This window comes from Varanus komodoensis, unplaced genomic scaffold, assembly GCF_004798865.1.
Source record: "Varanus komodoensis strain SLA01 unplaced genomic scaffold, ASM479886v1 scaffold85, whole genome shotgun sequence".
Taxonomy (NCBI): Eukaryota; Metazoa; Chordata; class Lepidosauria; order Squamata; family Varanidae; genus Varanus; species Varanus komodoensis.
In genome coordinates this window covers 349,108-365,619 of record NW_025336543.1, presented here as the reverse complement: position 1 = coordinate 365,619, position 16,512 = coordinate 349,108, and the positions used below count along the sequence as shown (strand labels likewise).

General features: G+C 38.4%; 1 protein-coding gene across 26 annotated transcripts in view; it reads left to right on the top strand.

The window, feature by feature from the left end:
• The window catches only part of CACNA1C (calcium voltage-gated channel subunit alpha1 C), a 536,805-nt gene that overhangs the window by 500,029 nt on the left and 20,264 nt on the right, over positions 1 to 16,512 (top strand). For all 26 annotated transcript variants that reach the window (XM_044416974.1, XM_044416973.1, XM_044416952.1 and 23 more), the window contains 8 exons: positions 1,177 to 1,268; positions 1,691 to 1,859; positions 5,270 to 5,397; positions 7,645 to 7,741; positions 9,435 to 9,537; positions 10,833 to 10,934; positions 11,147 to 11,274; positions 13,650 to 13,784. In XM_044416974.1, the coding sequence (XP_044272909.1) occupies positions 1,177 to 1,268; positions 1,691 to 1,859; positions 5,270 to 5,397; positions 7,645 to 7,741; positions 9,435 to 9,537; positions 10,833 to 10,934; positions 11,147 to 11,274; positions 13,650 to 13,784 (954 nt within the window). The remainder of the gene's footprint in view (positions 1 to 1,176; positions 1,269 to 1,690; positions 1,860 to 5,269; positions 5,398 to 7,644; positions 7,742 to 9,434; positions 9,538 to 10,832; positions 10,935 to 11,146; positions 11,275 to 13,649; positions 13,785 to 16,512) is intronic.

The window sequence follows — 16,512 nt, the reverse complement described above, 5'->3', positions numbered from 1 at the left end:
TGTTGCAGTCCGTAACTGATTCCTCTTCTACTCCTTGGCCATTCCAATAACTTATTCTCCTTTGAGCTCTCTGCAGTGCTATAAATGTTCACTCTTTATATAGTACGCAGGACTTTGAATTCCATGTACTGTACAACAGCTATGCAAACATAAAGTTCATTGGAGCTGCAGTGGCATGCTAGAGGTATTGATGCAACCCTACATTTCTCCTTCTATAATGCATCAATGCAGCCTATAATTAAATATTGAGTTATAAATCCATCTTGTATCTAAATACAATAGTGTATAGATTCTGAGTTCCACAGAACTTGCTTCCCTCTAAAGGAGCAGAGTCTTAATATTGATTACTGCTTAGATTATAATAATGACATACTATCAGTAATACACACACACACACACACACACACACACACACACCTGCTTGGAAAAAAGGGAGTTTGTTAAACTTTCTGGAATAGCAATAAGAACTTCAGATCTACTTTCAGAGTGCTGGTTTCATGCATTTTGCCACAGAATTATATTTGAACTAGTTCATGAACAACATGAAAAAGTTCTTTAATTTCATATGTGGATAATTCATCTTCATGTACCATTTTCTTTACAGGTATCTTAAAAAGCTAGAGTATCTATAACTGTAAGAGAAAGGGAGAGGATTTCTTGGCAAATCTTTTCTAGCATATATAAAATCTTACAGTAGAACATTATTGTACATATGCAATACGTGAGCTGGTACCCAGAATTTATGACTAAGGGTTTAATCCTGTGCATGATTAGTCAGAAAAAGTCTTATGACTCCCGGTATTCCCCACCCAGTCCTAAACCACTGCAAACCCTTGTATTTCCTTTTCTAAATAGTTCACTATTTTTACTAATGGCATCTGTTGATGTAGAGAAAACTGAATGCCATAGATGAAGCTGAAAGTGCTGCTATATTTTTAGGGAATAGATTACATTCTTAATATTTTTAGTGGAATAAAACTAAAATTTGAAATAAAATTATCAACTTCAGTTGTAATGAAGAACTGTACATGCTGCAGATTTATAAACAATACTGGGGGATGATGTAAGGCTGAATTTGGGTATCTGAACCATTTGAATGTGGAAAGCAGAGCTACTTTTTAACGTCAGTGATAGGTGGCATGAAGTGTAATCTTACAAGCTACTTCTTTCTACTAGGTGTTTGGCAAAATTGCTTTGAATGATACCACAGAAATCAATCGGAACAACAACTTTCAGACTTTCCCTCAGGCAGTGCTGCTCCTTTTCAGGTGGGTCTTGTATTATGTATGCCATATTCAGCAGTTATAGGTAGCCTATAAATACATGTATAAATATAAATAAATAAATATTCAACCATCCTTAGGGGAATTACCCCTGTCTCTCTACTAGGAGTCACATCAAATTTGCTTATATTCCACTGAATTTTGTATCTTGTCTGCAATAATATCTTAAGATCTGATACTTCTACATAGTATCTCACAAAATACATCTAATCTTCTGTGACTAGCTAACTGAAAGCTTGGCTGATCCTAACAATACCTTGGCTGCTTTCGGCTCATGAGTTGCACTCTGTTTCAGGCCTGCAAGTTCCCATTAAATGGAGAAACATGCACTATTGGCTCAGTTTTTAACTTTTATATTCACTGGTAATGATGAATTACCTTCTTCTCCATCAACCTGTTTCTAACAGATGTGCTACTGGTGAAGCTTGGCAAGAAATCATGCTGGCATGCCTCCCAGATAAGAAGTGTGATCCTGATTCCTTTGAACCAAACAACTCTAATGATGGGGAACATCCATGTGGAAGCAGCTTTGCTGTCTTTTATTTCATCAGTTTCTACATGCTTTGTGCCTTCCTGGTGAGTATGTTGGTAGTTTATAAGTGATGCACTAATTTTAATGTCTCACTGTCCTGAGCTATTTGTAGGGAATGGAATAGAAAAGCTTTTAATAAATAAATAAATAAATAAATAAATAAATGTATGTATGTATGTATGTATGTATGTATGTTAAGGAACAGAAGAAGCTGCCTTATGCTAGCTCAAAATATTGACTGCTTAGCCCAATAATGTCTACTCTAACTGGTGGTGTATGTCAGACAGACACCTTTCCTAGCACCACCTGATCCTTCAAAAGCAAAACAAGTGGAGTTAGCAGGGATTGCACTGTTCTGCAGTGCAAAACAGGTGATCGACTACTGTTCATCTGTACTCATGGATAAACACATTGCCCTAAGCAGCCATACCAAGGCACTCATCTCTTCACAACTGCTAACCAAAAATTTCTGGAAGCTAAAAGCACATATTTTTTAGGACTACAGAGTCAAGTTTCATGATATGCTGCAAGGTGCAAACTCCAAAAGAGAGCCTGTGGATTCTATATTTTGCTTTCCACCATAACCACACAAAATGTTATTTGTCCTATGAACTGATTAGATATTGAGTTTTCCTGAGTATCAACATATCAAATTAATGCCAGAAGCTCTCCAGAGCTAATGTATTATCTCTGACATCAGCTGCATTAGTATTTCTTACTGACTCCCTGCCATAAAAAAGGGAATTTCAAGATGACATGTACAGTTAGTAGCAACTTATTTTTAAGAAAAGGAGGGCATTTTTAATGATAAGAAGGTAGAGAAACTGATTGACAGCCCTTACAACCAATTAACAAGTTGAAAAAGTTGCACTAATAGAAAAGCAGAGATAACTAGTCTAGACTTCTTGTGTAATGGAAGAGAAGAACTTAAGGAGAAAACAGCAGTTTATATATAATGATTATTTCCCATCTCTCACCCATCATGGAAGATGAGGTTACTAGAGCAGAAGTCAAAGACATAGACCCTGCTATGTGTCTTCCTCCATTTCTGGAGGAGAGCTGTTCTTCAGGAGCAGCATGCTAGTGAAACTCTGCTGGAATGCTCTTTTTAGGCCATGGATGCAACAGCACTCAACCTGTTACTTCCACTGAAAGTGGAGGTTCCTTTTAGCACCCTGGAATAATAGCCATCCATCTGTCTTCCATAGGTTTGCCTAATCCACATTGTGGCTCACTGGATGAAGCAATCCAAAAAGGGTATATTTCAATTTGAAAATACAAAGGAAATACTGGGGTCATATGACAAAGTACATACTGTGTTAATTGCTTATTCTGAAGAGTCCTGAACACTAACACTAACCAATTTTATTAGGGAAAAAGTGGTTTCAAACTGCAAGCCATATTAAAACCAAGAACAGTAACAAAAATCCCATTAAATTGTATTCTAGAATAAAGGGTCTTGACTGCATACATAAAAGCAGATTTTATATCATGCAAAGAAAGAAATATATAGCACTCCCAAAATTTCAAGTTGCTTCATAAAATAATAGTATAATTCTTCTCTAATAAGTAAATCAATGTAGTGCATATGAAGAACTATGATAATTTTGTAAACTGTTGTTGCAACAAGAAGAGAAGCCCTTGACCGTAGTTGAACACATGATGGTTTTGTGTTTTTTGTACAATGCTAACAAATATTACCCATGATTAATTCATTTCTTGTTTTATAGAAAACAAAGAAAGTTCCCTTCTGTTAGAAATACCTTTCGTAATAAAAATACATTAATAGGAAACAAATGAGTGATATCCAAAAGTGGTTTGGCCCAAGGGGAACATGTTTGCTCATGAAAGTTGGAACATGATTTTTACCAGTCCCCTGCCCTCATAAAAAACTGCTTCTGAGGGTAGATAAGGCATAGGATAGTATATGATGCAAAGAATGGCAGTACATAGGGTGCTGGTGAAAACTGGGTGCCCCAATTTGTTTGAGCAGAAGCACTTCCCATCATTTGATATAACCCAGTCCTTCATGTCTCTCTAACATTTTCTGCATGGCCAAGTTTTCATACTATTCTAGGTGTGGTACAATCACCCATTTGCCTGACACATCCAAATTATCATTCTAGAAAACATGCACATTAACCTGAGAAAAATCATTAGAAAGACTGATAACATTTGAAGTAATTTTATTGATACTGTGGATGTATTAGAAACCATCATATGCATGCTTACTGAAAAGTATTCGTATAAGAGCTAAAATGATGGAAATTCTCAGGAATTATGGCAAATAAGTTACAAGGCATTTGTACAGGCTGCTAAAACAAATTATCAGGAAATGTAATGATGTTGTAATGTTCACATTCATTCAGATGCTCTCCTTTCTCTCAGTCACAGAGATGAGAAAAGGAGACCTGCTTGAACTCTCCCTTTAGATAGTCACTGTGTCCCTAATTCAATTCTTAAAATAATAACAATGATAAAATGTATTTGAAATGTTGTCCAGCATTCAAATCCTTGGCTAAAAACTTGCCATGCACTAAATGGCAGGTTGCTTATCTGTTACTGTAGTGCTTCGAGCGGTCATCTGTGCATTCACATGTATGGGCTCTGTACCTGCATGGAGCCTGTTACCCAGAAGATTTAATAGCTAAGAGTGTTTTGCCAGGAACCCCTCCCCCACCTGATGTCCATATAAATGGAAGGGGCTCTTTCCATTTCTCTTAAGTTCCAGTGAGACTGCCCAGTGGCCTTGGGACCAAGGGAAGATTGGTAGTACTGACCCCGCATTTAGCAAAATGGTACCATACCCAATTATGGAAGGGAAAAAACACAGGGCAGATAAAGCCATGGACAAACACAGATAGCTATGTCACTCATGGCAACCAGTAGGCTAGGTGGGTGACTGTATGAACATGGGTTGTGCGAATACACAGATGACTACTTGAAGACTGACAGTTACAGGTAAGCAACCTGCCTTTATTCATCATGATCTCTGTGCATCACACATATGGGCGACTAGCAGCTTACCTATGCATGGCTGGTGGGATATTCCTCATGAAAGACATGCCGAAATAATCTAATATAGCTGCTGTACAAATAGATGAAGCTCCTTTTTAACGGGCAGAATTTCTTTAATGTATAATTTTCAGGTATGTATAAAAGCCCCCCTATGTGAAATATGCACCAACAACAATATTGCCTTCCTTTTAAAGAAAGTTCGGTAATGTTACCTATTTTATAATATGTTGCCACCACTCCCCACTTGAGTGATGCTGGGTTTCACAATATATCTAGATCAAATTGGGTGTGGAAGCCCAAGAAATTAACTATTTTCATTACTTTCCTTATTCAAAGCCTCAGGTCCTGAATTGTGCATGAAAATGAACTCAAAAAGTGATTGATTCTGGCATGGATTCCATTAACCTATTATTAACATTCTTGCTCTTGTTCGCAGATCATTAATCTTTTTGTAGCTGTTATCATGGATAATTTTGATTACCTGACACGGGATTGGTCCATCCTTGGTCCTCATCATCTGGATGAGTTTAAAAGGATCTGGGCAGAATATGATCCTGAAGCAAAGTATGTTCCCTAGAATGTTTTAAAAGAATTGAACTAACGCTATCTGTTCTCCCCAAAATTTAGCATCATGATACCAATGCTGTAATATACCTAAAAGTTAATAATATTAACTTGTACAGTGCTTTCATGTATTCAAAGCATAGTTATTATCTATGTCTAGTGCACATAACTATGTAAGGTAATTCAGGATTATTTTTCCCCACCCCATACTACAACTGGAGGTACTTGCATTGAAAATGAGGCTTTGCACATTGCGCTAATGTTGACCCAAATGCAATTTAAGTAAATGCTATTATTGGAGAGCAGAAACTGAGGCTGCTGAGGTTGCTTTTGTGGAAGTTTCTCTTCATTTTCATCATCATTTAAATTAATGTTCCCCCAAGCCTACTGGTTCCCTCTTGTATGCACATGTTAACATGGTGAAGGTGTTTGACAGTGTCAGAGAAGCTGAAAGCAATGCTGCCAGGAGGCCAGATTGTCTCACTAGACTGGTCTCCTATCAGGGTCACCCAAGCAGGGATGGTCAAACCTGAGACAGCAGACTAAGATGCATCCACACTCTTCAGAAGTAACAGTCACATCAGCAGAAGAGAATGAATCTGTCTAATGGTGATGGGAGCTGAGAAACTTCTGAAGAGCAGCTACTGGGTGGTAGCTGAAAGTGCCAGTGGTGGAGCACCATCACAGACAAAAGTGGTGACATCGCAACTAACTCTGGTTAATACTACATAGAAGAAAGCAATGGTAAACCACTTCTTCATCTTCTTACCTTGAAAACCTTATGATGAAGTAGTCCAAAATGAAACAAGAGAGAGCGACAGAAGATGAGACCCTGTCCCTAGGTTGGAAAGCACTCAGAGACAGTGAAGAAAGCTGATGGGAAGAAATTTGATGCATTCAGAACTTGGTGGTGTAGGAGAGCTTTGCCAATATTCTGGACTGACAGAATGAGGAACAAGTGAAACTTAGATCAAATCAAGCCAGAGTTTTCCCTAGAAGCAAAAATTGCAAAACTTTGGCTGGCATACCCTGGGCACTTCATGAGAAGACAAGACTAACTGGAGAAGGTGATTGTGGTAGGGAAACATTGAACACAGATGAAGAAATGGAAGAACAAATTACAGTTGGATTGAGTCCATAAAGGAAGTCACAGCCTTGAATTTAGAACACCTAAGCTGAGATGTCATTGATAGGAAATTCTGGAGGGCTTTCATTCATAAGTCAGAGATGACTTGAGGGAACATAAACAACAAGTCTAATAGGCCATGCTATGTATCACATAATCACTGGAATGGAAAAGACCAAAAAGTCAGGTCTAAAGTCCAACATGAGAGAGCAATAAGAAAAGTGCACTGAACTTCTTCTGTAGTATATAAACAAAACATATTCAGATGACTCAAGATTTCAAAATGCAAGCAATAAACTTTTGTGTTGTGTTGTGTTTTCTGTTTCTTTTAAGGTATGTTTTAGAATGTTTGATTTAGAACATTATATTCTGTACTTCTTTATAAAAAGAAATTCTGTAGAGGTTTTCATTAATTTGAAAAATGAACTCCAGAGAACTCCAGTAGTAAAAGTATAATCCATTTTCCTAGTCTAGGCAAGTAAGTTTGTTCTCATTATCTCCTCTGTTCTTAACGGTCTTTCTAAGCATATTCTTTCTTTGCAAAGTCCCATGGAAAGACATGAAAGGGAGGAATATAGTCCACTGCTTGATGAAGCATTCTGCATGAAAACAGACAGATACAGGAACAATTGGGGTTTTGCACTGAAATATTATTTAAGTGTATTGTTGTTGTTAGATGCTTCACACTGAAGATAAGAGAAGCTATCAGGCCTCAAAATTAATAAATCCAAGAAAGGAAGAATGTGCTGGTGTTGCCCTTCAAGACAATGTTCAGATTATCCTGGAATGTAACTCATTTAGTTCACCTTTATTAGATGCTGATGTTCACTAAATCTAAAGGTTTCCATGTTTTATTACCTGCTCCAGTGCTTATAAGTGGCCTTCTTTGTAGAATTAATTCACTAAGTAACTTAAAAGAATTGGCTATAAAACTTGGCTGGAAATAACCTGAGGGTTCAAGGTTATGTAAGTGTCTGGGATTATCAGAAACCAGCTGGCATATAACTTGAACCCTTACTGTGAACGCACTCAAGCCCACAGGATTTTATTTTACTCATACAGCTTAATACAGTTTATTCCTAACTGTACATAATGGGTTGCTTTTGCTCCTTGTCCTATAGAGGACGTATCAAACACTTAGATGTCGTGACCCTCTTGCGTCGGATACAGCCTCCACTGGGTTTTGGAAAACTCTGCCCTCACCGAGTAGCTTGCAAGGTATGACTTTTTACTGTTTTATGTGGACTTTGACAAACTAGGACATCCAGATGTTGTTGGAAAATGACTGCTATCATCCCTGACCAGTGTGAATTCTGACTGGAGATGATAGAAATTGTGTTTCAACACAGTCTGGCTACTCTAGTTTGGTAGATACTTTTAGGATACAAAGTAACAAAATATAATTTTTGTTTGAAACCTCTCTCTGGATCCAGTCACCATCCTTACTAAGAGCCCCATTGGCAACTTAGGTTTATGGCTTGGTACAATATTCACAGTGTTACCTTCTGGCTTTAATGTTAATGACAATTCTAACAGGAATTTCCACAGAATATCCTTTAGCTTTTCTACCCTGATCAGACCTACACATTATCAGATGCTGAGGAAAACTACAGGAACTAGATAAAGGACCCATCCTGCCAGCTGTAAAGCTGGAATTAAAGGAATTCATATAAATGGGGGTATCAACACTATTCATGCAGCTCCAGTCACCTAAATACTAATAATAATCCCAGTGCATGACAGGCTTTTGGGTATTGGTTCAGGTTCTAACATGTCCTCCTTTGAGAGCCAGTGTGGCGTAGTGGTTAAGTGCATGGGACTGGGACTCAGCCAACCAGGGCTCTAGTCCCCGCTCAGCCATGGAGCCAACTGGGTGACTTTGGGCCAGTCACAGACTCTCAGCCCAACCTACCTCACAGGGTTGTTGTTGTGGGGATAAGATGGAGGAGGAGAATGATGTAAGCTGCCTTGAGCCCTTTATAGGAAAAAGGCAGGATATAAATATATATATATAGAGAGAGAGAGAGAGAGAGAGAGAGAGAGAGGCAGATTTGGTGACAAAGAGGGAGGTCAGCAAGAGTGAGCAGCTAGTACATGCACTGAAATATTCTGTAAGAAAACAATAATGATAGAGAGACACCATAACAGTGTCTAGGTAAGCCAGGGATAATGGGTGGGGAGTGAGTGCCGTGAAAAAATTTTAAATATCACCTCCAACTTTTTATAGAACTTCTTGCTTCATTATGATACTAATATTTGGTGATCAGACTGAGAAAGTACTTGTAAGAATGAAAGTACAGACGAGTGAAGTAAAAGTTATAAGCCTTTGACATAAACTATATGGTACAACTGATCATTTTATTACATCTATGATTTATTACATCATATGCTGCTTTCCTGGAGAAAGGAAACTGAGGCTGACTTGTGCTTTCTCCACATGATGCATTCTAGTTATAACCTTTACCTGGTTGAATTCCAATCAATAGATTTTATGATATGAAACAGAAACTGGTTTCTTAGAACACATTCAGAGACCTACTTTTGGTCTTTTGATCAATTGCTCAAATGTCCTGGGAAAACTGAACTGGATAGCCCCAGGTGAAGAAACCATGCCAATCTGGTCATGGACACAATTCATAATTTTATCTGGTTACAAAATGAGAGGTGAGACAGCAGGGCCCGCCCACTTCTATCCCATAATCTCTTCTTCCCCGCTGCTTCTTTCCTTTGGTCTCATGTTAGTCTCATGTTTAGTTTGTAAAATATTAGTCTAGACTTTTATGATTCTACAGTCTCCAAGTAAATACATGCAAAGAAAAAGTGATGTGGGTGTAATAATCTTTGAGCTAACCTAAAAACTGTTAAGTATGAAAGAATTCATCATATTTCCTTTGTTTTTCCATTTCCTTAGCGCCTTGTCTCCATGAATATGCCACTGAACAGTGATGGGACCGTCATGTTTAATGCAACCTTGTTTGCACTGGTCAGAACAGCACTGAGGATCAAAACAGAAGGTGAGATACTTAACATGTGATAGACTCGAGTGGGTTTCTTGACATCTTTTCTTATAGCACATAGGTAATTATATGAGGCAGGAAAAAGTACATGGCTGAAACAAAGCTCAAATTTAAGACATATTCAAAAATGTTATTTTGCAAACTGTAAATCCAGATGCAATACAAAATTGGAAAATTTGCCTTTGAAAGGTTTTTGCATTTATGTGTTAAAATGAATATGAATAATTTTGCTGGCATTTGTGTTTCCTTTAAATTGTTGCCTACCCTGAGCTTCTCAGGATTAGGCAATAAAAAACTAAATTGTCCCAGGGTGAATAAACGCAATCAGTTTTGGACAGATTTACATTCATATCCAAAGTGACCTCTGCTTAGCACTGTTTTGTAGCTGGCAGAAACAAACTAATGTTTCTTAAGGCTGTATCCCATATTTCTGTTTGTATGTCAGAATATCTGGGTTGCAGGGTTGACTTAATTTGCTTCATCTTGTTTAAATCCACACTAAACTGCATTTATCAAGCCACTAGCAATTGTAATATAGTACAACTGAGCCCATCAAGAAGAAAAACTGGCTGTATAGTAATCTAGTCATATACCTCTTGAGTACAGTGTAAAATTGGACCTACTCAAGCTTCACCCATAACTACAATTCTTATATATGAATCAAACTATAAAAGTTTATACAATGCTTGAAAAAAGCCATATTAACTTTATTCCTAGGATGCCTTTGTTCTTGAAGCTTTCTCCTGCTGAATAGATTATTTAATTGTACAACTTTGCTTCCTAGAAACCACTGTGACTGTGCAATATTATAATGCTGTTAAACCCAGCTTCATTACCTTTATTCTTTTATGGTGCTAATTGCCACAACAGTTTCATAGATCATTCACAAGGAAGTATTGTATCTTGGATTTCTTCCTTCATAGTTCACATGCAGATTTTCACCTAATCTTTCCACAGAGAGAAGAGTATTCCTTAGAGTTCCTTAATATACAGTGTTTGCTCAAATATATTTTGCATGACTTTCTGTTTATCCATATGCAGCAAGTATATTTCTTCCACTCTGTTTTGTGAGTTAGAAAAGACTAACAAAGAAAATTTGTATTTCTATATTTTTTATATTTTCTTGTTTGGTCTACATTTTCTTTAGTACAACCAAAAATGTTTCTGATAGTCCTATTTTAAGATGTCATTGTCATTTTTACATGGCACTAAGGGACTGGCATATTATTATTTTGTATAAGAAATAGTTTTATTTCCTTAATTACTTCTCTGACTACTTCTTCCTTTGGCAGGTAACTTGGAGCAAGCCAATGAAGAACTCCGTGCAATCATTAAGAAAATCTGGAAACGCACTAGCATGAAGCTGTTGGATCAGGTCGTGCCACCAGCAGGTGGTGAGTACACCTTTCTTGCAACTTTAATTCCAGAGTCAATCTGTGACACTTTATGATCCCCTGGATAGAAGATAGAATATTAGCTTTAAGAGCAGCAAGTTGCCTGGCTGGACACTACTGCCAGCAAATAAGTGATTGAAGACAGCCACATAACTGTGATCATCATTTTCAGCTTCTTGTTTCCTTTTTTTTTTCAAATGTCTCCCATCTAGATGATGAGGTAACCGTTGGAAAGTTCTATGCTACATTCCTAATTCAGGAGTATTTCCGGAAATTCAAGAAGCGCAAAGAACAGGGCCTTGTGGGCAAACCTTCCCAGCGGAATGCTCTTTCTCTCCAAGTAAGAAATGGCCACATAGAATGAGGGCTACACCAATGAAAACAGCAAGTTGGGTTCCTGGATGTTGCTTATAATTGTAACACTGATTCACTGCATCCACCAGCAGCATGCATTTGCTCTTTCAAGCTAAGATCTAAAGCAGAGATTATGTAACTATGGAAAAGACCACCCAGAAGGACTTAATTTACTTGCCAAGGCAGATGCAAGCTCCTACTTGGTATCTTCCAGGTTCAATTTTAAATGCATTCTGACTAGACCCTATCAGAAAACCAGCTTTTCACCCACACAAGAATTAGAACATGGTTATATCAGGCAACCTTTCATGTGCCTTTTCTTCATTACACAGGAATCCAGCAGAAAACAGTTCATTTGTCCAAGGGATTTGGTTTTCCTGAAAACTTGATATATGCTGCCATTTATCTTCTTGCTCCAAAATTAGAACAAGTTGCTGCAGTCAAGTTCTGTCGTTGTTTGGCTTAATTACTTGAAAGAAAGCTGAAGTTCTGCCTTATTTACTTAAGAGTAGTCACTAGATAAAGTTGAAGACTGTGCTGAATGGCTAAAGAATATCTGTTTTCTTACTAAGCTCATTCATTTATTTATTGAATTTATATGCCATGCCCTTAGCCAAAAAAGCTCTCTGAGCAGCTTACAATCAAAGGCACATAATAGAATTAGCTAAAATACAATTCAAATTAAAACAATAAAACCAGACAAGATTATAAACAAACAATGATAACATAATTTAAAAGTCAATTTATAAAAGTGATCTGGTTGTTTAATTCACAAAAGGCAACAGCAAAAGCAACTCTAACCCTATCCCTGTTATTAAAACCAAATTATCACCAAAATAACTCCAGAATAGGAATATTTTCAATTGGTGGTGAAAAGATAGAAGAGATGTCACCTGGCAAATTTCAATATTGCCAAGCCTGGGCATTGATTAAGAATGGTCATCACCTCACCTGGATTGGATGAAACAAGAAGTAGAGCTGAGTGTCATTGGCATATTGATAACACTTCAGCCCAAACCTCTGGAAGACCTCCACCTGCCATTTCATGTAGATGTTAAAGAGCATGGGGGGGCATTGAGCCCTGTAGAACCCCATGGCACAGTGGCCATGGCACAGAGCTATAGTCCCCCAGCACCACCATCTGGAGATTGTCAGCCAGATAGAAGTGACTGACAATCTGGCCAACTTCTCCAGAAGGATACCATAATTGATAGTATTGAAAGCCACAGAAAGGTCCAGGAGAATCAACAGGGTTGCACTCTCAAATTCCACTGATACTAAAAAGAACCTATTTATAAATAAATGTAGGTTGGATCAAATTCCTAGGAGTACTTTTAAGCAGCAAGAGAAATTATGAGGGAGTGAGGTTATAAAGCCATACTCTGTTCATATCTCTGTTATATATGACCTATAAAGGTACTGGTAAATTGTAAGAAATTATGTAGGTGCTTTTAGCCTGATAAATATTTGGGTACTCTCTTCTATCATGTTCTTCCTAAACTTACCTGTAGTTCTATATCTAACTACCAGGGAGAAAACCCACTGAACTCAGTGGATTTACTCCTGAATAGATAGATATAAGTTTGCACAAAGACAGCATTATTTTAGGTATGTATTTAACCCATGTAAGTCATGGCACCTGCCACCCAGACTTGGCATTGGGGGTTGTGCAAGAATTACACAAGTCTTGGACTGTTGTAGGGTTCTGTGAGGGTTATTTAACCCCTGTTGGTTGCATTTGGATGACATCACAATCCCCAATCAATGGTTGCAAATTCAAAATGGTGCCCAGCACATGTAGCAGCTCTTTGAGAATCAATTAATATCCCCCCCTCCAAAAAAAAAAAATCTGATGTGTAGTATGAACTGGCTGAAGCTTGTCTATGGCGGTCCCACTGTAATTGATGAGTCAAAAGCATGTGTGATTTTCTCTAGGTTCTTCTTTTCATGCACCAGATGCAAGGAAAGTACTGCTGTAGTACAGAAGTACAATGTTCAGTACTTCAGTTTTTGAAGAGCTAAGATTGCTTCAAGGATCAGCTCTACAATTAAATCAGTTTAGAATTGTGGGAGTGGGGACTTTCAGTCTCTTCCAATTTTCTATGTTTATGTCATAATGCTGGCTGGAGAATGTTGAAAGTTGTAGGACTTTTTTCTGTCTAGTCATGCTTAGGATTCTGCCCATAATCAGTTGATTTGGGTGATAGGCATCTGGTCTAAATCTTAAAGGTCAGTGATACAACATCCCACTTCATTGAAGGTCAGTGGCTTTTAGAAGTATTTTTAGTCTCTATTAAATATTTTTAACATGTCACTGCTATTCTCTTGCCTATCAGTTTGCTGAATTATGCTATTTTCCAGGCTGGTTTGCGAACATTGCATGACATTGGACCAGAGATCCGGCGAGCAATCTCTGGAGACTTAACAGCAGAAGAAGAATTAGACAAGGCGATGAAAGAGGCTGTTTCTGCTGCCTCTGAAGATGACATTTTCCGGGTAAGAGATTTTATTTACTGCTTTTCATATTCCCAATGGGATGAGATCACATTCTAAGATATAGGATCGACCTCCCAAAAATGTTTATTGATGCTATCTCTTTCTAATTCCAGAAAAGAATTAACTGACAATTGCCTAGAATTTAATGAAATAAATATATCTACTATCTAGGTATTCCTTCAGTTCCCATTTCTTTACATAGAAAGTGTAAATTATTCAAACCAGTACACAAACTGGAATGTGGTTAAATGTCAGTATTTGCACTTTTCTATACTGAACAGGAAAGCCATGCCCTCTAATCTGATAAAGAGCTTTTACTGTACTGTGTATCTTATTAGAACATGAAGAATCTGACATATCTTCATGAGAGTTTATCCTACAGTTTAAGAAGTCTTTATTGTAAATAAATGAATTTGCTGATATTCTGCTTGAATTGCTTCTCTCCATTTCACCCCACAGTACCACAGTATCTACTACTTTATAATTCAGGATGCAATCCTATGCATGCTTAGAAAGAAAAGAGTCCTACAACTCCCAGCATCTCCCAGCCAGCATGGGGCATTATGGGAGTTATAGGACTATTTGTTTCCTTATTTAAAGTATTTTTATCTTCAGTTATAAGAGGTTATAAGGGGGTGCAGTGGCGCAGCAGGTTAAACCACTGAGCTGCTGAGTAAAAGGTCAGCAGTTCAAAGCTGTGTAATGGGGTGATAACCTGCTGCCTTGTGCCTAGCTCTTGCCAACCTAGCAATTCAAAAGCATGTAATGTGAGTAGATAAATAGGTACCACTTTGGTGGGGAGGAAACAGTGCCCCATGATGTCATGTGGGCCGCATGACCACAGGAACATCCTTGGACAGTGCTGGCTCATGGCCTTTCTTTGAAGCAGAGAGGATTGCTGCCCCCTATAGCCATTTCAGCTAGCAGGGACTCCTTTCCTTTCCTTTCTTTCCTCAGTTATATTCCCAATATTCAGTTATATTATAATTGCTTTATTATACTGAAATACAGACCAAAGGTCACCTCTCAATTCACCATAATTAAGCAAGAAAATCTCCAAGCATTGCAGGTTAATCTCCAACTTAAAAGGGGGGCAGCTATCAGCTAACTCCTCGATCATCATTCTTTTCCCCTTGCCTCTCCTTGATCTAAGTGTGAAGCATAAAGGTAGAGTTTGAGATTCAGAAGAAAGATCCTTGAGTTGTCAAAAGTATATAATTGAACCACATGTTCCAAATTAAGAGGCTTCATTGAGATTAGCGATGCAAATATTAGGGATGAGGGGAGAAAGCAGAAAAGTAGTATTAAAAACAGCAAACTAGCTTTTCTCTAAATAATCTACATTACAGACCTATCAAAGGTAATCTCAGGCTTAATTGAAAGGAGGAATGATCATGAAGGATGCTCAGTAGATGGCAATGTTTCACAGGGATTTATTTATTTAATAGATTTGTTTAAAAGCCAACTGCTAGCATCGTAAGTCCCATTTTTAAAAGATCAAGACTTGAAAAGATTTTCAATCAGCTCATGACAGACCAGGGCCTCTGAGGCATATTCCCCTTTCGCAGTCATTTGGTGGTTTCCTATCATTTGTGTGTTCTTCCCCATTTAAGCTGGTATTTTGGTGCCACCCCCTTGGCCTTCAACCTCACCAGCCACTGAAATAGAACCCATATGAATTTCTTTAAAGTGAAATTGGTCCTCAGGCTGAAAGAGGTTCAGTAGGGAGAAGTATCAGGGGATTCCACCTCTTTGTGCATAGAGGTGACTTGAAACATAGAAACAGAGCGAGTCAGAAGGGGTCTCCTGGGCTATCTAGTCTGACCTCCGGCACCAAGTTGCTGTTTAAAGGAGAAACTAGGACACTGTGCCAGGTAAAATGAATTTTAGAGAGAGAAGCATTTTATTCTCAGATCTTTCTCCCCAATGACCTCCTTGTTGTTGTTGTTGTTGTTAGTCGCGAAGTCGTGTCTGACCCATTGCGACGCCATGGACAACATTCCTCCAGGCCTTCCTGTCCTCCACCATCCCCCAGAGTCCACCTAAGCTCATGCCGACTGCTTCAGTGACTCCATCTAGCCACCTCAATCTCTGCCATCCCCTTCTTCTTTTGCCTTCAATTGTTCCCAGCATTAGGCTCTTCTCCAGTGAGTCCTTCCTTCTCATTCGGTGGCCAAAGTATTTGAGTTTCATCTTCAGGATCTGGCCTTCTAAAAAGCAGTCAGGGTTGATCTCCTCTAGGACTGACCGGTTTGATGGCCTTGCAGTCCAAGGGACTTGCAGGAGTCTTCTCCAGCACCACAATTCAAAGGCCTCAATTCGTCAGCACTAAGCCCTCCTTATCATCCAACTTTCACAACCATAAATTGCAACTGGGAAAACCATAGCCTTGACTATACACACTTTTGTTGGCAGGGTGATGTCTCTGCTTTTTAGTATGCTCTCTATATTTGCCATAACTTTCCTGCCCAGGAGCAAGCATCTTTTAATTTCTTGGGTGCAGTCCCCGTCTGCGGTGATCTTGGAGCCCAGGAAAATAAAATCTGTCACTACCTCCATTTCTTCCCCATCTATTTGCCAGGAAGTGAGAGGACTGGATGCCATGATCTTAGTTTTCTTAATGTTGAGTTTCAGGCCAACTTTTGCGCTCTCCTCCTTCACCTGCATCAAGAGGCTCTTTAGTTCCTCTTCACTTTCTGCCATGAGAGTGGTATCATCTGCATATGTG